The sequence below is a fragment of the Diaporthe batatas genome (genome assembly GCF_019321695.1).
Source record: "Diaporthe batatas strain CRI 302-4 chromosome Unknown Contig00009, whole genome shotgun sequence".
NCBI classification, from domain to species: Eukaryota; Fungi; Ascomycota; class Sordariomycetes; order Diaporthales; family Diaporthaceae; genus Diaporthe; species Diaporthe batatas.
This window is the reverse complement of record NW_025408556.1, coordinates 1702446-1724928: the sequence shown is the minus strand read 5'-3', so window position 1 is coordinate 1724928 and position 22483 is coordinate 1702446. Positions and strand designations below refer to the sequence as shown.

The 22483-nt window shown below is 49.1% G+C and overlaps 4 protein-coding genes across 4 annotated transcripts; 2 read left to right on the top strand and 2 right to left on the bottom strand.

The window, feature by feature from the left end:
• Positions 1–1439: 1439 nt before the first annotated feature.
• On the bottom strand, positions 1440–8724 carry KVR01_007760 (uncharacterized protein; the record flags this gene model as incomplete). Its single annotated transcript, XM_044794069.1, has 5 exons — positions 8458–8724; positions 7643–8389; positions 4447–7590; positions 3252–4057; positions 1440–3101 (listed from the first exon to the last, which is right to left on the bottom strand). Exons 2-5 carry the CDS (start codon positions 8172–8174, stop codon positions 1440–1442), a joined length of 6144 nt encoding a protein of 2047 aa, XP_044642738.1. The 5' UTR covers positions 8175–8389; positions 8458–8724.
• Positions 8725–15313: 6589 nt separating this feature from the next.
• KVR01_007689 (uncharacterized protein) lies at positions 15314–16285 on the top strand (the record flags this gene model as incomplete). Its single annotated transcript, XM_044786909.1, has 1 exon — positions 15314–16285. The coding sequence occupies one exon, from the start codon at positions 15314–15316 to the stop codon at positions 16283–16285; it is 972 nt and encodes a 323-aa protein (XP_044642667.1).
• A 293-nt stretch (positions 16286–16578) lies between these two features.
• Positions 16579–17451, bottom strand: KVR01_007713 (uncharacterized protein; the record flags this gene model as incomplete). The annotated part of the gene is made up of 1 exon (XM_044787491.1): positions 16579–17451. The coding sequence occupies one exon, from the start codon at positions 17449–17451 to the stop codon at positions 16579–16581; it is 873 nt and encodes a 290-aa protein (XP_044642691.1).
• Positions 17452–20597: 3146 nt separating this feature from the next.
• Positions 20598–22180, top strand: KVR01_008082 (uncharacterized protein). Its single transcript, XM_044792749.1, has 2 exons — positions 20598–21564; positions 21631–22180. Exons 1-2 carry the CDS (start codon positions 20840–20842, stop codon positions 22157–22159), a joined length of 1254 nt encoding a protein of 417 aa, XP_044643060.1. The 5' UTR covers positions 20598–20839; the 3' UTR covers positions 22160–22180.
• The last annotated feature ends 303 nt before the right edge of the window (positions 22181–22483 follow it).

Below are 22483 nucleotides of genomic sequence, written 5' to 3'. Positions count from 1 at the left end.
AAACGATGACCAGGGTTCGTTGCGCACAATGAAATTCGCTATTGTTCTGCAAAGGAACACCATGAAGTTCGGGAAACGGCAATATCTTCAATGTCAGAAACCCTAATAATTACCAATGTGTGTAACCCAAGAGCTTCCCAGGGTCGCCTCGAGCTGTCAAATGCAGTCAAGATCTGTCAAGCACTTCCCCGGATGGGCGACTCCACTTTCAATGCTCGGCAAGATCATCGACGGGCACTTCACGCTTGGCGTAGAAAGCTTGACCCGACGCGCTGGTAGTGCCTAGTCCTACCAGGTTTATATGCAAAAGTTGGGTTTCCAGGAACTGCTGTGCTTCTACCTTTTATCCGGCTCCTTTCTCTTCGCTAGCGACGGTTAAACTGCTATGGCTGCCATGAGCGAGCGCTTAGATCAAGCGCCACCTCGGATAACAGGAACGTTCGTCTTGAAAATATCCCAGGTCATGCTGTAGGAAGCATTTGGTCCAGTCGGGTGGCTCCCGCCTCAGCTCTTGGCCATGGGACCATGTCACCTGTTGGCCGTCTGTGAGTGAATCCTTTCAACGGCTACATTTCCTCATTGGACACTGCAGGTGTTGCACGGCTGGACATTGGCGGATCGAAACTCGGGCAACTGGGCTTGCACCTCACCACAGGCGACTGATGGTATTTAGTACGCGCCCGGAGAGCAGGAATTATTCTATAGGTGACCATTCGAAATGTGATAGTCAACTCGATGACGGTACGTCCATGTGCCGGGACCAGAGGTGGGTGATGGCTCAGTGAAGGGTGTACCTAGGTGCAGGCCCCAGGTGCCAACAATGTGATGGGTCTACAGGTATTTCAAATTAGCCTCACAAATACGGACAGTGCTTGCTGTTAGAAAAAGCTTGAACCGTTGAGAATTTCAAATTCTGGCTCGTTGTCCCAGCAGGTGGACAAAGTTTGCTGCAGGCTCCTGCGCCCATGCGACAACGCAGCCAGTAGTTTTCGCAAGTGGGGTCGTACAATCTAGATGCGGGCCAGACATTTAAATCCTCCTCGTATGCATTCCTCCTTCCTTCCGCATGTCACACAGTCCCCTTGAATCTTGGCTGAGCGATTTGTGCAAACTTGAAATATCGTTGACAAGCAGCCTGATAAAGGGATGAAGATGCGGTCCACTGATGATATTGGCCATGATATACCATAATGGAATGTATCAAAGACTGTTTATTTGCTGGATCCCGAGTAATTCGTTGTCTGTGCAAATAATCGAGATGTTTGAATCGGATAACACGTTGCATAAGGCTTTCGGTGGGGGGTCCTGAGCCAGGAGCGGCCGAGTAAAATGGACCATATCGGGAGATTTGACAAGTCTATCTTTCTCGAAATGAGAAGCTAATGTTAGAATTGAACTTGATTCGGTACATTAAGCTGTACCTATACATACGTATATATCTAAGACCATGCCACAGGAGACATAGATCTAGGCGTCCCGTAGCTCGAAGGTTCATTGTCACCATACCCACCGCGATCAGATTGCAAAGCTGTCGTCGATGCACTGCAATAATCCTGATCCTTGCTCGAAATCTCCTTCAATGATGGTCGCGGTGTGCTTTGATAGACTATGGCCTGGGCCATGTTCCACGCCGTATTGAGAATCAGGTCCTCTTCCTCCGTCAGTCGACCAAACTCGACGAGAGAATTCCGTTTCGCCAGCAGACTGTCTAAAAATTCTTCAAGGTTTCCCACCATGTCACCATCTTCCCGTCTTGTCTGGAGCAGAGTTTCTGAGGTCTCCGATGAGGTCTCGTCCGATGAGGAGCTTTCTGATGTGTAATCGGCCTGAGAGCGTGTGCCACTCCTTCTTTCTGCAGTTTCCTCAAGTTGAGTAGAGCCTTCGCGTGTTTCGGTGTCTCGGAACCATTCCTGGGCAACACTATCCTCGGACCCCTCGTGATCAAAGCTTTTTGATTCCAAAAAGTCCATGACATCTGGTCCAACATCCATTGCTTCCTCGTATTTGTCCGCCAGAAAGTGTAAGAACTTGGCTGTGAGCTTCCCAGATGAGTCGAGCGCGGCGTCCCCGTCAAGCCGCCGGGGCCGCTTCGCCAGATACATTTGGTATGGATGGTCGCAGAAGTCTCCAATATCTTCTGCCAGCCCGTCCGAGTCGCGTTCGAAAATATCAAGCCACTCCTCTGTAAGTTGATGCCATTCCGTCATTAGCCGTTTACTCTGTGCATCTTCTGTATCTTCTGTGTCGCTTGTTACATCGGCCGGGCCAGCTGATTGAGATAGGATGGATTTCATGGTGTCAACAATTCTCCACCCGGTGATATTGGCTGGTTGAAAGTGTCTGTAGGCTTCCCGACTGCCTCTCCACTTCTGATAGTCCTCAGCCTTTTGGAAAATCCAATCTTTTAACCACGGCCCATGGGAAATAATTCTCTTCATCGCACCAGGGCCCTGGTAGCGGATCGGTCTCAAGGCTCGTCGCACAGCGAAGACTTCATCTCTCAATCTCCCCAAAAGCCCGAAATCCTTGGACCGCTCCTCAAGTGACAGAACGGTAATAGCGCGCTGACAAGGAGGACATGCAAAATTATCCGGGCAGATACAGCAGACATAATAATAGTCCAGGCGCAGCTCAGCAAAACAGAAGTCGCATGTGGCGCTTCCATCAGAGTCCGATAAAAGCACCCTGTACTCTCTGTATATCCCATTCTTTTTGGTTGGCACCGATCTGAAATTGTCCCCAAATAGAACTTGAACGCAGGAGCCCATCGGGCCCCTCGTGATCCGAAGGAATTCGGGTTTCGGAACACGACCGGCTTGTTGAAAGCGAATGAGTAATAAAAGCGCATCTGTAAGGGCAAAGAAGTAATCCGAGGATATTTCCAGCAACCAAAAGCTATTTCTGACTCTAGCCGGGGCTCCTTGTTCGATGTTACGAGCAATGGCCCTTGCAGTCCGGCTAATGAATTGCAGGAGAGCGTGGATCTGGTAGCCATCTTGGGGTAAGTTGTCTCCCAAAAAGCCCCCAATACGCTTACTCCAAGGGTCAAGTATAGCTCTCATAGCTGGTCGTCCAGCGGCCAGATCAAATGCTGAAAGTCCCTGTTGATGAATTAGTGTGCTTTCTTTTATCTGGAGGAGGCAATGCGGTTTGCTAGGAGACACATGCCCCCGAGGAAATGATTTCCAGCACGCCATTTCGGCCAGAAGTACCCTAGGTACTCGGGCATATCAAAGTTTCATCAAACTCACCAACTCATCCTGCAGGAATGGATTAGCTCCAGCCTGGAGCAGGCGATATGCCACCCGAGCATGTCCGTGCCATACAGCCAGCATTAACGGCGTTCGCAACAGTGGCCCCATCTTGTCGACCCTCGCACCAGCCGTTAGCAAACTCTCGACAATTTTGAGAGCTCCTCGGGTCGCAGCCAGGCCTAGAGGGGTCCTTTGCGTGTAGTAGGGCCCATCTGGCCTTACACCAGAAGCAAGCAGAAGCTCAACAGTCTCAGGCTCCTGACCAGATGCCGCGAGACAAAGAGGGTCAAGCCCGTTCCAGGTTGTTTGGGATACCAATTTGGTGCTCATCTTGACAAGTCTTTCGAGGACGCTGTGGAGTCCTCTATAGGCAGCGACATGGGCGTAGGTTAGACCGCCAGAGCACTGAATGGTTATGTCTTTGATCCCTCGGTCAAAGAAGAGTTCAATGATCTCTGGATAGACATTGAAGCAAGCGACAAATAAAGGTGTGTCTCCTTCGTCGTTCTGAGGCTCTAGTTCGCATCCTGCGTCCATGAGCCGGCGTGTGAGCTGTTGGTGGCCTGCAGACGTGGCAAAGTGGAGCGGTCGCCAATTTTCCTCGTCTTTAGCATCAGCATTTGCTTTCCAGTCAAGTAAGATATTGGCTATCTCATATTGTTCCTCTTTCAGTGCCTTGATCAATGGACTGGGCACAGTTGACTTGAGACCGTCTGCGTCGGCTCCATATTCCAGCAGGCACCGCACCATCTTCGAGTCCTTGCGTTCGACCGCATAGTGAAGTGGTGTATACCCGTCTGCGCCTGGTTCGTTAATAACATCTGGGGGACAAAGGAACTCGACGAGCTCGAGCCTTCCAAGTGTCACTGCTTGATGTATGGCGAGGTCTCCATTCTGAAACCTCCAAAGACATAGTTCTGGTTTCCATGTTGCCAGATCATGGATGATTACCGTGCTAGTGTTGGGCAATATCTGTAGCTTTACGAGAATTAATTGTATGGTTGTCAGCCTCCGAAATACGCCAATGTTATATAATCCGCTCCTAATGCGACTGCATAGCTTTGAGTTAAACGTACTGTATCCCGAGTTAGTCGCGCACCCCTCTTCATCGAGAATGGGATCGTTTGATCCCGCTCGCCACTCAAGCTGAGCAAATTTCAGGGACTGTCTGGGGAGTTGGTCAGGAACATACCCAGAGGTTCGGAATCCTTCTGCCTCATCAGAACGTTCTCCGGAGAAAAGCTTCTGATATAGTACTTCACGAATTGAGTATTGTTCGAGGCGACCGCATGGTGAAGTGGAGTCCGCCGATTCTTATTTTGAGTGAATGCCTCAACACCCCATGACAGCAAGATCCGTGCGTCTTCTGTACCCCCTGACAGGGCTGAGTGGTGCATGGCATTCCATCCCCGATGATCAATATGATGAGGATTGGCCTTGTACACGTCGACAAGGATTTGAGCTAGGGATGTGTGTCCATTGTTCAAAGCAATCAGTAATGGTGTCATCCCAAGGTTGTTGGCTGACTCAACGTCTGCGCCTTCGTCCAGTAATCTCTTTGCTGAATCAATGGCGCCCTTGGATGCCGCCGCAGAGAGCGCGGTAAACCCTACATCATCTCTCCAATCCAACACCGTCTTACCAGCATCAATGCTCAATAACTGGGATATGGTTTCTAGACTGTCGAGTGCAGCTGCATCGTGAAGTGCTGTGCTACCAAAATGGTTGAGGGTCTGGACGGGGATACTTGCTCCTCTACTGAGTAGGAGGCGCACGGCGTCCCTTCTCTCACGCTTGACCGCGACAAGTAAAGGAGTCCCTTTAAGCTCGCGCGTGGCTGCATATTGGTTCGCTCCACGGTCGAGAAGAAACGAGATCATGCTTTCTGACCCGAATGCCGCAGCGCGATGAAGCGGTGTCGCCCCTTCCTGTGTTTTCGCTTCAATGCGGGCGCCTCTGTCCAATAGGACTGCAGCCAATTCTTTTTTGCCGTTGAGAACACCTGCTACCAAGTGTAACGGGGTGAAGCCCTCGTAGTCGCAGTAGCGGACATCTGCGCCATGATCAAGTAACATTTGCGTCGCCCCGAGATGGTTTGCCCGGGCCGCTATCATCAGAGGCGTCTTTCCATTGTGATCCCTCGCGTCGGAGTCTGCCCCACTAAGAAGGAGTCTTTCCATCATATCTGTGTATCCATAATTCGAAGCCAAGTGAAGAGCAGTTGGTGCGTGACTGGCGCCGTGCTGACTGGTGGAGTGACCCAGTTCCAGCAATATTATCATGAGGTCTGTCCAGTGGTGGCGGATAATTGTGCCCACCAGCCACGATTTGCTCTTGCATTGTCGATCGATTACTTGGCTGGCATCATGAATTCGCCTCACATGCTCTTCCACGATCCTGCTAGACATGGCTTGATGCCCATTCTGTGATGCGTAGTCAAGAAGGCAGTTGCCGAATCCATCAGCTTTATTGATGTCGAGTTCCGTGATGGGGTACCGCCACAGCAATTGATGTAGCCCGAAGATGGATAAAATATGTAACGGTGAGGTTCCAGAGGGAAAAGGAAAGATTGAGACGATCTCATCTCTTCGACTAGAGAAACGCATATAAACTTGATGGATGAGATCCCGCCGGGCTGGTGGCTCCAAGAGTTCGCAAATCCTGTCTTCGAGACTCGAATTGCGTTGTTCTAGTGCTTCTCTAATGTGATCTCCCCAGAAAACCGCAGCGTACTCGAGAAAAGGATGTCGCTGAAGGGTTTCCTTCAAAGCGTCTTCCGTCGACATGGGCCCTTCTGCGAAAATGCGAAAATTGAGGTACGTGAGGCAATCGACTCCAAGGATGTGGGCTGCATTGGTTTGGAGATCTCGAAAACCTGCGAGCTCTTCAACGCTGTCGTTACAGAGGCCCCTCAAGAAGTCTCCCAGTGAAGGATGGACAAGAGTGTAATTTCCATCTTTGAGGACGAGTAAGTCGGCACAGTCCTTTGTCAAGGGGACATTGTGATCTAACTTCTCATCTTCTCCGATTGAAGTCATACCCTCTTCAATTGCCAACGCTTCTAGCAGCTGAGCTTTAGAAAGAGGTCTTTTTGAGTTAGTAGCCCATAAGAGCGCCTTCAAGGCCAAATCCTTGATGGATGGCTCCGCGCTCATAATACGCCTCATGGCATCGGTATACGCCCCGTGTAGACCCCTTGGCATATTTCTCGCAGCAGCTTTCATTTTCTTGGCCGTTCTTTCTTGCTTGATAGAGTCGATGACGAGTGAAACCCAGAGGAACATGCCGTCCGCTGAATACAAGAGACTACCTTGTATCTCTTTCAGAGACGCAGAGTCACTGGTCAGATTTACACTTCTGTCGTCGATGAACCGACTGATATCCTTTGTATTTGCACCCTTGTCGACTTCGATGCTTGGACAGTCGTTGATGGCGTTGGTAATTGCTGGGTATCCAGGACGACTAAACATCAGAACGTTTGCTGAAGTGCCTGACAGGTTGAGACTGGTAAGGCTGACCAGAAAGGTGCAAAATGTTTCGAACTCTAGACCTGACATCCCACTGCACTCATCCAAGCCGTCAACGACTATGAAAGACTGACTGAACATTGGAATGATGTCTCTGATTCCGTTTGTGATTGCCTCTCTGCTTGGAAGGTCCTCTCCCGTTCCAAAGCAAGCATGTTCAAGCTCTGAAACATCCATGGCCTTGGGAAGAAACTGGTATAATTGCTTGAGGATGCAGCTGAGAAGACCTGTGGAGTCATAAAGGTCTGCTGGCTCTGTACTCCGACCAGTCTTCCATCTCTCGGAACTCTGTACCTGCTGATAGCTGCAGTAGATGTACGCAAGAGCTGTCCTCTCCGAAGCCGACTGGACTTTTGATGTTGCGTATTTATGGCTAGCAGCTTCGTCCAAGGAATTCCAAGCGCTATTGTCGGGAGAGTTCGTTGGACCGGCACCTTCTTGCCATGCAACCTGCGCCGATTCGTCTTCGGTCGACCAGGTTGTGATATTTTCTTCAATTTCGCGAATACTGGGAATCATGCTTCTTTCGGCAAAGTATTTCTCATCACTATTGCCTGATGCAGCGTTCTTCTCATGGCAGACGGCTCTCAGTTCCTCGATAACCCTCGCGGCCAAATGCGATTTGCCGCTGCCGTGCTTTCCGTAAATCCAAAGAAGTGCGTCACGGGATTTCTTTTTCCATGAAACGTAATTTTCATGCTGCAGAACCCATAGTCCAGTCTCATCAAGCGTCGTGGCCAGAATGCTGTTATGAGTTGTTTGAAATGAGAGTGGTGACAACCATGCTAAAAGCTTGATTCGTTTCTCATCTTGAACCTACGTCAGTCCGTGCTGCAAATCACCACCTCGGAAGTCACATACCTTGTTTTTGTTGTAGCAGTCGCGCTTGACGGTTTGTTTCCTCCTGCAGCCGCTCAGTCTCGCTCCTCCGAACTGCCCTGTAGGTCTCTAGTTGCACACGCAGTGCCATCATTTGGCCTCCGTGCAGGTCCCCAAGCCTCTGTCCAGAGACCAGTTGGACTGTTCTGTCGAATGTTTCAAGGCTAGTGTCCAGGGACTGTTGCCAAGCCCCGAAGTCCTTGTCGAATGACTTCCAGAACAGTCGACTGGTGGACGTGTCTTTACCTTTCTCGTCAAAAAATAATGTTGACGCTTGAACACACGTTTGCAGGATTATGTCAAAGATGTCGACGAGTCCTGTCTGGATCTCTGTCGAATCCGGGAAGGCAGTTCTGAACTTGCTAAGCTGGCCCAGGGTGCTCGTGGCCTTCATGAGAAACTGCAAAAGAGCTTCTTGGTACTTGACCACACGCTTGGTTACGGACAAGGCCATGAATACGCCTCCGAGGATGAGTCCAGCTGGTGGATATAATCCACTTAGAGCATCCGCCATGGGTCTGCACAGATCCAGAAAGCTCACCAACGGTTCGATCCATTTTGGTGCCGCGGACCACCTTGCTGGTCTTCAGCTTTTCGTCGATGATACCCTCAACAGCCTTGGTGTAGGTGACCACGTCGTCTCTGGGATCCCTTCTCAGGAACATCCTTCTTTGCTCTTCACTGAGCGTCATGACATGATCCGTCCAACGGGAAACCACATGTGGCGATCTGTACGTTGAAGAGCAGCACGGTCAGCTAGATGGTCCGATTTTCCCAGAGGTCACGCCCATACTTACATTCGAACAGAATTACTGGGCACTGAGCTCATAACTCCGGTTTCTTCGGGCGACGTAGAGTTCCATGTGCCATTTCGAGATGGACGTACCAAGGCCAGATCGTCTGGGATGTCTGCGTCTGGGAAGACGTCTGACCTGGCCGTCTCCTTTTGACGGGATGATGACGCAAACATGATAGTTTAAAGTGCCCAGATGAGCTTCTGATCACAAACTTTGTGGTCCCCCGAGAGCCTTGTGAGCTGTGCTTAGGAGGAATGCGACAACCCCGCTCTATGAGGCTATGCTGACAGGTTCCAAGGTTGACAGAACCCTTGTCAGCGCGTACTATGAATATGTGCATCTGGATTATGTAACCCATTTCAGCCTAGAAGATGATTGGTAATAGTTGCACAAGTCTAATATGCTAGAATAGTCTCTAAACGGAACCTTGGCTGTGGTGGCTGCTGAACCTCTGATTGGTTCAAGAGGGGCCCGGTGTGTTCTTGTTGCGAGAATTATTCGAGAACAAGTAGGAGCTGTAATCAGCGTTCTCTTCCCCCGACATACCCAGGTACGCAATCTTGCCAAACGCTTTGAGTTCTTCCCCACTATCCAGACAACTCGTGACGGATCGGAGGACCTGAGTCGGGCATCTCGTATTTTTGGACCCAATCCTCGTGCAATTCTCGCCTGTGATGTCCGCCAGAGTGAGAGTCTTGCAGCTCGAACGGATCATCTGTGGTGGATCTGTGGCGATCGTTTCCAGTCGCCAACTCTTTCTTCGATGTGTCTGCCATTTCCGCTGCCACATAAGCAGCCGTCCTCTTTCTTCGCCTCATCCAATACGACACAAAACCTCCAACTACTGCGATTGATATGACAATAACACCAACTGAAATCCCCGCTACTGCTCCAGTACTCAATTTGTTTTGCTCCTCATCTGGTGCTGTAGTGCCTGAAGTAATGCTGGATGTTGGTGCTGATCCCGAGGAGTTGCTTTGGACGTCTGTTTCTCCCGCCTGACATAAAGTGGTAGACTCGTCGTTTTTAGTATCCAGAGCGCGAAGGTCCTGCCTAAGGTTTGTAGTTGTTGAGTTTGCCGCCCATAATGTAAACTTTCCAGCATCGAGATTGACTGCGAGATAGGCTGCAGAGAAGAACATTGACCCAAATGCTGCCATATGAGTCTCTCTCACACCTTGTAGGGAGTCGATCAGTAGGTCAGGCTCATTTGTATCTTCTGCGACCGTATCGCCTGTCTCTTGGTCGATATAGGTATGTGGTACAACGAGAAGATCATTTGATAGAGTAATAGTCAGGCCCGTATCCAGCGTGATAAGAAGGTCGCCATCATAGCTGGAGATACTGGGATTAGAAATCAAGTGAAAGGGGGAGATATCGGGGCTTCGTTTATACTCACGGAGATGAGTCTGCTGGGTATCTCAGATTCCAGTAATATAGGCCCAGACTGTGATCCATAGAGTAGATGGAGCTACCCGTTGCTCTCAGAAAGTTGTTGAAATATGGTGTCAGGGGCATTCTCATAGCGGTCTTTATGTTTGGGATTAGGCACACCGCCAGCGCACTTGATTGAGACTCCCCAAAGATGTTAGTTTCTGTACCATTCGCAAACCTGAGAGCCATGCCTTGGACAGTAACAACGAGTTTGGTTGGGCAAGGCGAGCTGGGTGGGCTAATAGTATGCTCTGAACCATCACCAGAGATCTTCGATGCATCATAGCCACCAAGCACTAGTTGACCATTCACTTGGTTTGATCCGGTCATAATACCATAGAAAAAGGACCAGGAACGTGAGATGATCTTTCCCGAATTCTTTAGAACATTTAGCATCGTTGAGTTTGCGCCAAGTCCGATAGCCATAAGAGGATAATATGCCTCCTCTCCCCAGTCGCTCTTAGGCCTAGTGGTGACGTTAGTCCTGCTGCGAATCCTAAAGTGTTGCATTATCGAGAATTTTAAAACATGAAAGACGTGGATCCATAATAGGTGAGAAATGTAACTTACATAGCTAGTGGGAAATCAAGTAAAGTGGTATTCTCGTTAAGAGTCAACCTGTCAGCAAAAAAGTCCATTTCTGGGTACGCCGGCTCAGTGATGTTCCGCGAGTCGACTGGATGTGACTCTGCAGAGACATTTGTCTGAGTTGTCGAAGAATCAAAGTCGTAGGCACCCCCGCGGAAGGTTATGCAGGCAGCATTGCTCCATGCATCTTCACCTCGGAGCACACAATGCCCATCAGTTCCATAGAGCATTGTGTTGTTCAAAGGCCTGTAACTGTATCGTCAGATCGCAATCATGGGTCGCATTCCAAGCTTGTGACCTATACTGTCTTGGCAGCTAAATGGGGGCTCACCAGTCCGGCAGAAAAGCAAAGTTCTGCTTTGGAGATCCCACTGAGAGTGCGACGCCCCATGCTGTTTTGCCATTGGATAATGTGACGTTGCCGATCTCGGCCGCAACGGGAGATGGAGCACAAGCAGAATCGGCGAGAACCAAGGCAATTTGAGGTATAAGAAGAGACAGGGTTTGGACCATTTTGGTGCAGAAGCCCTTCATAAGGAGTACCGAGGTAGGGAGCAGTTCGAGACAATCAGGTATTAAGTTGGAAGAAAGTAGGGAACAGTTTCCATGAGTGTGTCTCAGAAAAGAGGCGCGAAGAACATTTTCTAACTGTTTAGGCCGCAGAGTCACCAACGTCCATCGTATTGCATTGACGGGCAGGACTACGGGGGAACTTATTTCTTGGATGCAGGCGGGCTGTTAAACGCCCACGGGCTGCTGCATTGTCGGGTGGATGGCAACGGGGCCATGCAGGGCTCCACTGCGCCATGATTACCTGGGTACCAACAACCAACAATCATTTCCTACTTCAGCTCATCACTCCTTGGCATTACCCCCGGGACGGCGCTTAACTTCAGGATTGGACCTCTTTCGTAGACCCTCACAGACTGAAATATGGACCCTGTGAACACCAGTGGACGAGCCTCAGCCCTTGCTCCGCGCGTTGAAAAGGCTTTGAATAACAACAAGAAACAACGATAATAACATACATTTTATCCACAATCAGTGATATTCCTAAAAAAAGAAAAGAGAAAAACAAATAGAAGGCAAGATCGGGTCTAAAGCTCTGTCGGTTGTACATGTACCATTACGTCTCACCCAGGCAAGTAACCCCAATAACGGCAGTTTTCGATTTTGGTGCCTGAATTGAGATTCAAGATTGACAAGACAATAAAGATATATTTGACCAGAATGTCTGCTTCTCGCCCATCAGGTTCACAAATTTACTCAAGCGCTGGACGGGGAACGGGGATACTTCCAGGACTTTGCTCCTGATTTAGCATGGTAGAACCAACATGCATGACAGCCGTGGGTCATGCCAAGGTCAATTCCAGATATGGATTTGCGACGTGCCCAGTTCCACCCACCCAGAGGAGAGCGGATACCTTGCCAACGCTACCGAGATTTGATTTTTCTCCCCAACAACTCCATCTGTTCCGCCGACCCGCGCGACGACCAGGGTGCCACTGAGGTTTGTTAGCCAATTCCCAGCTTGGACAGTCAGTCGCCCTATAATGTTGATAGTGATTAGTATGATCTGAGACGGTCCTCGCGACCTATGGCAAAAGAAGGCTCAAATTGTCTGCGAAGAATTGTTGATTCAAAACTAGAGTTGCCTAAGGAATAGTATGGGGGAGGCAGCGAAGCTGCAATCCCGCGTCGCGAGAGGTATGGAGGCCACTTGGGCTGATAAGATAAGCAGAGTGCACGGACCCACTGGTTGGTCCTGCGGGCGTTCAGCCCATGGCCCTGACATGATCCTTGTGTTGTAGATATCTTTAGAATAGTTGTGTGGTTTCACTTCTATTCTATATATATCTAAGGATATATATAGTACCTTTATATAGTAATAAGTATTTAAAACTTAATATTTAAAAAGAATATAATATTAATAATAATAGTTATAATATAATAAATATTTATAATCTTAACTTTATAATATATAAATAAAATTAAAAGGTATTATTTTAATAATAATATTAATTAAAATATTATTAAAAAGTTATATAATAAGATTAAAAATAGTTATTATATAAATAAATTATATTAAAAAGTTTAATTAAAAATTATCCTTTAAATATATATATATACTTTATAATAAAACCTTTATTAAATAAATATTATAACTTTTATACTATTCTTTTAAGAATAGTTTTTAGTTTTATAATATCTTAAAAATTAAAAAGTAATAAAAACTTAGAAATTTATATTAAAATATATTAAATATTTAGTTTATTAAGAAAATAATATTAAAATATAGCTTAAATTTTTATAGATTTAATAATTATAGTTTTACATTCCTTAAACTCTTATTAATTAAGGAATTAAAAATATAAGTTAAGATTTTTAATAACTTTACCCCTTTAATAGGTATATAAAAGGAATACTTTTAATTTAAGTTAAAACTTTCTTTTTTAAAGCTTTTAATTAATTAAAATAGCTTTTTTAATTTTTTATATACTTAATTAAGCCTCTCCTAATTAATACCGACCCTAACCCTAATTTTTAGCTTTTAATTAGCTAGTTTAAGTGGAGGGTAATAATATACTACTAGAGTAAGTGAGTAGAGTAAGTAAGTAAAGGTAAAATATTATTACTCTTTTAATTAATTATAGCCTAATATTTATTAAGTAAAGGTTATTAAGGGGTTTATAGCTAGCTACTAGTTATATACTAACTATTATTATAAAGGGGTGGTAGTAGTTCTATATAGGGGTAGTGGTAGTTTTATATAGGGGTGGTAGTAGTTCTATATAGGGGTAGTAGTAGTTTTATATAGGGGTGGTAGTAGTTTTATATTTTAGTTAATTATAGCTAGGTATTTACTAATTAATTACTTAAAAGAATAGCCTTTATAAGCTTTAAAGAAGCTATTTATATAATATTTAAATATATAATTAATTTTAAAAGAATTTAAAATAAAGAAATAATTTATAATATACTACCTTTAAAACTTTTATAATAAAGTATTAAAACTCTTAAAAAGAGTCTTAAAAGTAATTTATAAGAAGATAAAAAGAGAATATAATAAGCTTATCTTTCTTTAAATTTATACTTTTATTATTAATAACTATTAATTTCTTAATAATATAGAAAAGTATAATAAAAATAAAGGAAAGAGTAGATTTAAAGTTCCTTTATAAGAGAATTATAAAGATATATATAAAGTTATTAAAAACTTTATATATAAGCTTTAGATTGGGAAAGAAATGAGTGGTTATATAGTATAAAGAAAAAATATAGTGTGGCTGAAGCCTCGGAATAGTTGTGTCTTGGTGTTGGTGTGATCATATCACCAATACAAGCCTTCATGCACGCCGGTAGCGCCTAATCAGTATCAACAGCAACTTCGTTGCCGCGGGGGCCTATAGTCGCCTTGCAAGACCCCAGATGGCGACTCCAAGAGCCTTTAACTCTCAGAGGACTCCGTCCGTGTACCATCACAATCTTCGAGTATCCCATTGGAGCATTGAAAGACGGCCTGAACTTCACGACCTCTGCCTTCCCGACAGGCATGGTGATCATCAAGATAGCCATTGCAAGACGTGGTACCTGATCCACGCAGCCACTGAAGATGGGACACTGACCACGAGGCCAGGAAGCGCGATCGAGGGTCAGCCACCTGCCTTTCTCCATCCTATTGAGGGGTTTGGGCGGCAACCAAGTACAGGTATCCGCAAGCATCATTTGATGAGCTGAGTCGGAGAATACGCATGCTGGTAGTTGGGCGGTGGCAACTTGAGGGAAGCCTCTGCTCGGGCCCATCATGATGAATCAGAACATTTCAAATAGTGTGTACCTCGTAGAACTGAAGCGCTCGCCTGTTCGAACGGGGCATAGATTTCAACCTAACCCGCCCGAGGGATGGCGGATCCAAGTCCCGGTTTCCTACAGTCTATCCCACTGTGCCAGTGAGTGCCACTGACGCTGGCTTGGTTTCTATCATATGCACTGTTGCCGGATGGGGAACATGCCGTCTTCTAGTATATCCAGTCTCCAGCCGCCCCAACGCAGAAACCACACTTTCTTCGCAATGTCGACAGGAGAAATCAAATACATCCTCCTGGCAACTAGGCACGGATCATATTCGCCATACACAATGTAGCGTGATATATGCAAGGCGCAGGAGCAGGGCATAGAACTCCGAGTCAGTCGCCGCGCCCAACTACACAGATCAGCTGTCTACAATAATGCAACTGAGGAACCCGATACAGCGCTCCAGACCGGCATATTGCACGTTTGTTCACCCCCAAATGCCCTGCAGCTGAACTTCAACTTCGCCAGATTTCACAATTTGTCCCTTCCAAGGTTGTGCTTATTTTGTTTGGAAATGCCTGGTCGCGTTGTGTGGGGGATGATAATGGAATTGGAGAAGAGCCCCATACACGGTTTGCATACCGGGGTGCTATGGATCATCACGACATTACGTTTTCGGATTGGTACACTACTAACGTCTTTACGGTGGATAATTTTGAGTCTCGAACTAGATCGCAAACTCCTTCCATTCTAACACTAAATCTGGGGAAAGGATCATTCTAATTTTAAATCTCGGACAGTCTCGGGTTCCCCCGCAGCTAGTAAGGTAGGAAGCCGGGCGGGCGCATCCTGAGTCAAATGGTGCAATGCGCCCGGACTCCTTAAAAGTGAGTCATTGGCGAGAGCCTTTGGTAGTAGGAAGACTATGTATAAGTTTGTGTAATAGCCTCAGACTTCGAGCATCTGCAGGCGAGTCTGATTAGGCACATGCTACTCTCATTGGCACTTTATCCACGCCATCTCCATTCTCAAGAACATCATGGGCTCCGTGGTGGATACCACAACGTTCAGCAAAGACCAGCTGTTAAAATATTTCGATCACATCAAGCTGCCTCAAAAATACCGACAGGACGATGTGCCTCGCGACCTTTCGCTATTGACCGCCTTGCATATCCACCAGATCGCTGCCATCCCCTACGAGAACTTGCTCTTGCATTATTCACAACACAAGACCGTCGATCTGAACCCTCAAACACTCTTCACAAAGTTCATTGAAAATGGGCGCAACCGTGGCGGGTATTGCATGGAGGGATCGCTCTTCTTCATGCACATCCTGCGCAGCCTGGGCTTCGAGGTATACCCTACTGGGGTAAGGATCCGGCTCCGGGAGGACGGGATACCGAAAGGCGACTTTGTGGGCATGACGCATATGGTCCTTGTCATCGAGTTTCCGGGCGGTGAGGAGTGCGAAAAGTATATCTGTGACGTCGCATTCGGCGGTGATGGCCCGACTGCGCCGATGCCGTTGAAGGCCGGGCCAATTACCAAGAACCTCGGGTCACAAGAGGTCCGCTTCGTGCGCGAGCGCGTCCAGGGATCAGTCAGGCACGAGTTCTGGGTTTATCAGTACCGGAACTCAGCCACCAAGCCGTGGAACTCGTTCTATGCGTTCAACGACACGGAGTTCCTTGAGGTTGATTTCAACGTGATCAACTTTTTTACTAGCAAGTCAGGGAGCTTCCAAAACTTCACCATCATGCTCGTAAAGTTCTTACTAGGCCAAGACGAGCAGACGGGAGAGGGCAAGATCGCTGGCAAGGTAATGCTGGTCAACGGGACTGTCAAGCGGAACATGGGCGGGAAGACGGAGATCGTTCAGGCATGCACTACTGAGGCTGAGCGGGTGAGAGCACTCAAAACCTGGTTTGGGATCACCTTGACGGATGAAGAAGTTGCCGGAATTCAGGGATCTGCGACTGAGCTGAAAGAGGTTGAAGTCATAGCTGCATGAAGTCAACCCTAATGCAAGGGGACGAACGCCGGCATTTACTACTAGTAGTAGAAGACAGATGCTCGACCACATTGTATACATAGACTTTATTGTTATACTATGGTGCGATATATTGAGTCTGACCACCCAAAAAGCCTTGCAGTGTGCCTGATGTACCCCGTAGTACACGTGGACAGGCACCGCCCAGGTGCCGCGCCACACATGCACACGACCCGGGCGTGGTGAAACACCAAGAGCAAACGCATGCAGGACCAAGATGTAGCTCCACCAATCCGAGCTCATCAGACAGCAAACTACCGAAACCCTCGAAAGGGACCCCCGACTGCTTTCCCGCTGCCGTCAAACATGATGCCTTCTTCTTTCAGTAACCTCCGCTTCGCGGAAGCGTGCTGTCCACCCTCACCCCACTGGCCGCCAAACCCCCCTATCGTCCCGTCGCTCGCCAGGACTCGGTGGCATGGCACCACGGGCGCGAACGTGTTGTTTCGCATGGCGTTTCCCACTGCCCTGGCGGACGACTTGTGCGATGTCCTGCAGATGTGATCTGCCAGTGCCTGGTAGGTTGTGTAGCGACCGCGGGGGACCTGAGTGAGAAGTGCCAGAATGCCTTTCCGGAAGGGAGTGAGTTCGGACGACGTGTTGATCTTGTTTATGATCTCGGATGATGTGCGACTTTTCTCTTTGCTGTCACTGATACTGTCTTCCAATTTGTTTGGCTTCACTCCAGTACTTGGCTGGAAATAAGATGAGACTTTGCCGGTAGTTGCCTGTTTCTTGCGCCCCTGCGGATTCTCGTCGTCCAAGTCAGTCTTTTCCCTTTTCGGAGCAGCTGCAGGCTCCGTCTTGGTTTTACTCTTCTTGCACCTCAGTGCGAGGCTCCTCTCATCTAGCGCCACAAGGTCTGCTTCACCAGTTGACAGCTTGTGCCCGAGAGCGATGGCAGATTCCAACTGCTCCCTGCTCATGTGCTTATATGCTGGGCTCTTCAAAACCTGATTCCATGGTCGATCCTTACCGACGGCGTTGTCAAGGATGATGCGCGCGAAACAGTGGTCGAGCTGGACAGGCCATTTCGGCTGTGCGGTATCTCTGGCCTTGGCCAGGCCCGGCAGCCGGGTGCGGTAGAGATGAAGCCATTGCTCACGCAGATCTTCGAGTGATGGCATTGCTCGCCCGCTGAGCCTGAGTCGACTAGAACATGAGGGCATTGATCGTGAGATTTTACCCGCGGCGCAGAGAAGGTTTCCAAATTAAAGGGCGATATTGAAGGTGCATGTAGTGATTGGCGAGCCGAAAATCCAGCCAAGGTTTGTGAGATCGAGGTGAACCAAGATTACGGTTTCAGTGCTGCGTGCTGGTGCCTCGAAATGGAGTGATGCTGTCATCAGGTCTTAGCGGTGGCTTTGACAACCCGGGTTGCCCCTTGCAGAACCTTCGGAGAATTTTGAAGCACAACTACCGTTGCGAACTTGTCCACAATATGGGATGGCCATCTTCGCCATTGTATGCCGAGGTTGGTATTACTTGGTGAGCCATGTCTTTTAGTTGCATCCATTAATCCAATGTGCATTGGACGAGAGGCCCAGGGTCGCTTTGCACGCTTACGAATAGCAGCGCCCTTGCCCAGGAGTTCACAACATTCCCAAGGGTTATTTTGGAGGAAAGCCCCCTCCATAATTCTTTGTAGGTGCTAGCATTCTGGATATCATTTACCTAGGCGCAAATCACCGGAAACTAGATCTGTGATACATGGGTATTGAAGCGGTTGCTTGTGGAGGAACACGGCCAATACAGAAGTACTGGTGGTTCTGGATGTATCAATTCGAGCATCAAATCATGTGACTCACAGTACCCGGCATCCAGGTTGCCGGGAGTTGAGGCCGGGAGTTGAGGCCGGGAGCCGAAGTGTCTCAAAGGGGAGAAATAAATCGCAAAGTGGCGGGCTCTCATGCTTCACTTAGCTGCCACTGGTACTTTGTGCGACGACAAAGACCAGCCGGTTGACCGCGTTGCCATTAACTAGTTCTAAGGCTATCACGTTTCCTACTAAACACAAAAGCCCAAGTAAGGTACCTGGGGATGCAAAAACCACGGACCAAATGCTCCTATCTTTCTCTCAAGTAGACTCGTTAATTATAAGCCAAGGCTTCGAGCTATAACTATGGCACATAACGACAATGACATACAATTGGCTCCACGGCTCCGAGCACGATATAGCCACGCATACCATAGGACAATGGCAAACAGGTCAACATCTTCTTGCCTATCAAGACCGATTGCAGGCAGCACGATGCACAATCAGATCTGTGTCTCTGTATCCATTGGAATCCAAGATGGTCAGCCCATTTGGATGCACGAATTCCGAGCCGACGAACTTTACAATCTGCTTACCAATACCCGTGATACTGGATGAAAAGCCTACCCTGGGGTACCAGCAAGTAACCTTTGAAGGTGACGATCCCCGGCGAGTGCCGTGTAGATCAGGCTTCGGGCCAAGTAAAATGTGGCTACGAGTTCGGTGCGACTCAACCGTAGTATGGCGCCGTTTGTTAGGCATGTGATGGATGCAACATAGGTGCAGCTCCTTCACGCTACCCAAGGGGCCGTTGAAGGGCGTTTCCAACAACTCGGGTTACAGAGGCTGCAGACTGCGGTGCTAGTCATCCCCGCTGCCGGCAGTAGAGGGCACCGGGAGGAGTCTCAGGGCGCAGTCTCTTCTTTTGGACGATATTGAAGCTGTTCTAGGCAACATAGTATGCCCTCAAGTACTGCTAGGCGTACCAGGCGAGATCAATAGGAAGCATGACAAGCAGGTTGTGAGCTAGGCTGATATGCACGAGTCGCAGATGATGGTTATAGGTCACCTTACGACCATATTGCCCAAACCAGCAATTCCGCTAACATGGCCGGCGTCTTGGGCATTCATTGTTATTGACATCTAGCTAGGATCGAGATCTCTAGCAGCTGACCGGTGGCGCGGATGTCAGGCAAAGCCTGGATCGTCGGACTCTCCCGTTGCGTTTATAAAGCGGTTTGCGCACTGGCAGGTGTCGTCTGATCTCCGCGCCGTCCCCAAACCGTCCCGATAGCGACGCCGAACCATACTTGAGGACACAGCCGAGTGCGCGCGCTTTGACAGGCCACCATCCGCTTATTATTAGTGCTGCACGAACTGGGTGTGGCAGCAAGCGATGGCGTCGCCACCTGGTGCAGACGGGAGGAGGAGTTCCCTCGACTGAGTGAACCATGACGACTAGTCGTCGTGTTGTCTGTGGCATCAATCCTGCCGTGTGCCTGGGCCCCCCGCTCTATCGCTGAGCTTGAACTGCGTTAGTGTCCTCGCTTGGGTAGGACTGGGGATGGAAACGAGACCCCAGGAATCACCTGGCCCGCCATCAGGACGCGGGAATGGCTCTAGAAGAGTCGGGCGATGCAACGTTGGCACAGTTACAACTGCATAGGGCCCCCCTAGTCCTGGAGCTTCGCGAACCCGGGTAAAAAGGAAGAACCCCAAGGAAGATTCGATATCAGAAGCACATATGCTTCCGCTGTCAGAGGGGCCTGTAACGTCCAGACGTGCAGAGTCGCAGCTGGAGTATAAGGCAGACTGCCAGAGGAGGGGTGCAGGCCGGGCCGGACGTCGTCGCCTTTAGGTTTGTTCAGTGTTAAAGCCCAGGCTCAAGTGCTCCGGGTCTCCGACGATCCTTCTGCTGGGGCGACCCACGCCCCCCGCGCTACTCCGTGCTGACAAAAGCCCAGACTGCTGGTCCGCCGCCCCAACAAAGTGCCTGTCCTGTTTCAGTCCGGGCCCCACTGCTACCCTGCTGCCGCTTGTCAACTGGGGGTGGTGATTGACATGCACAAGCGAAACGGCTAAGGCAGAGGAGGGTGTAGGGAGAGGGCGAAAGGAACCCTTGCCCCGAGCGGCAGCTGAGCGAGCACTCTCACTGCTGGCTGGCACTTGCTGGGCCCTCACGAGCGGGCGAGGGATGTGCTGGGTTGGCTGGCTGGTTTGAGGAACGGCTGCTTAGTATCCCATCCCAGACCGGGAGTTTCGTTGCGCGAGTGCCGGCTAAACCGTTTCCCTTGTTTAGGCCGGTCTGTAGTTGAGTGGTATGTGCTCCTGATGGCGTCCGGCCCTGCGAAACTATTAGTACCAGCGAGATGTGACCGGCACACGGTTGGACAGTGCATGAGGAGCAGTGTGGCTTTCCGGTTCTGACGGAGGCTCGCAGTGGCAGCTCTTAAAACCTGCAGATCTCTCCTCTCCAACCACTCCTCATGCACGTCCTCCTTGCTTTTAAATCTCCGGCTCTCGACGTCCTTTCCTATTCCCGTCCCCCGGTCCCAAGGATTGATTGTTAAATTAATCTCCCCCCAGTCGCCCAGGCCGTCTTGCAGGGGCACCAATCCTCCTGCCACATTTGGCCCGTCCTTGGTTTTTCTGCGGAGAATTTCCTCTCATAATTACCAGAGACCTCCTCGGCTACACCCGACGAGCAGGCCCAGTCTCTGATATTCCCGTCTCCATGGTGTGTCCACACCACCACAGTGATGTCGTCCTCGTCGTCGGTATTCGATCTTCTCGGCGAGGCCGATAACCTGAACGACCCGGAGCCGATCCTGAATCGCCAGCCCGCCGTCTATGGCGTGATCTTTTCGTTTTTGATCCTCTCGACGCTCTGTGCCATCTGGCGGCTGTGGATCCGGTTGTTCGTCACCCGCATACCTGGTTGGGACGATGTCTTCGTTGTGCTCGCCGTGTTGAGCAATATTGGCCAGGCCGTGGGTCTATATCTAGCTTGCGAGCGTGGCCTGGGCCAGCATTTTCTCTTGCTCGGACTCGACGGCATGCGGGAGTTTATCCACACCTTCTACATTGCAAATGGCACATATCCCATGTGCAGCACATTCATCAAGCTCGCCCTTTTGTTTCAGTACCTTCGGCTCTTTGACAAGGGGACAAGATTGCAAATCCTCACGGTCATTACCATCATCGTGGTTTGTGCGTGGGGCTTCGCCTTTTCATTCCTGTCCTGGATTCCATGTATACCCATCAAGGCATATTGGGACTGGACTATTCCCGACTCCCAGGTCACACGATACGGGTTTGGTTCACATGACGCCGACACGTTTGTGGCGACATACCTCACCCACGCCGCAACCAACGTCGCCCTCGATCTGATTATATTTGCCATTCCTATCCCGTTGTACTTGGAGAAGGGGATCCAAACACGAACACGATGGGCGCTGTGCGGCCTGTTCATCCTCGGCGCGGTGTGAGTAATGCGCTGACGTGGCAGATGTGCCTCACCCTGACCAAGCACTTCTAACATCAAAGGCAGTGTCAACGTGTGCTCCATCTGCAGGCTGGTGGCCATGGTAAATAACCGTGCAGCGACGTATCCCACCTTGGACCCGAGCTGGTATGGGTGCGTACCAGCCGTCTTGTCAGCACTCGAGGTGAATCTGGCGACGATCTGTGCATCAACGCCGGTATTCTGGCCCGTCATACAGCAGAACCTAGGCAGGATCCTAGTCACCCGAGAGGTCGACATCACGCGTGAGACGCGCGATTTCAGCACCATCAACAACCACTGGGACGACAGCGACATGTACGCGCTGGAGGCTGTTCCCTCGGCCCAGAAGTTCCAATATGACCAGAGGTATATGTTGTCCCATATCGACCCGCTCCAGGAGGAGAAACCGACAACTACAACTGTCAAAGCCACAAGCCCGCAAACCAACGGGACTACTGGGATGAAAAGATCACTTGACCTGGGCATGAATTTTACCTCGAGTCTGTCAGGAATCGGGTTGCACCGGCCGGTTTTGGAAAAGAGGGAAAGCAAAGAAATTCTGCTAGATTCATAAATCTCGACGGGGGAAAAAAACCGAAACATACGAGTCATTCAGTAAACAAATATATAACATTTAATGCATATCAAAACATAGTCCGTCACGCTGGGCGAGTGGTACATATATACGTGTATGGTGGTGATACTTGCTAAGATGCAGTTTTAGATGAATTTCGGTCAAGCGCCGCAAAAGGTACCGACATAGTCATCCCGGCTTACCATAAGACCGGCTCAGCTTTAGCGAGTGAGCTAAAGGAACCCGCGCCGGTCAGAGATGCACAAACCGTATGCCTAGATATTTATGAATTGCCTAGCTTTGTCAGACGTGAGATCGGAGATT

Bases quoted from the DNA above. Each gene is read 5' to 3' on its own strand.
- KVR01_008082 (XM_044792749.1), top strand. From the start codon at position 20,840: ATGTCGTCCTCGTCGTCGGTATTCGATCTTCTCGGCGAGGCCGATAAC. The intron at 21,565-21,630 runs GTGAGTAATGCG...CATCAAAGGCAG, and splicing joins CTGTTCATCCTCGGCGCGGT to TGTCAACGTGTGCTCCATCT.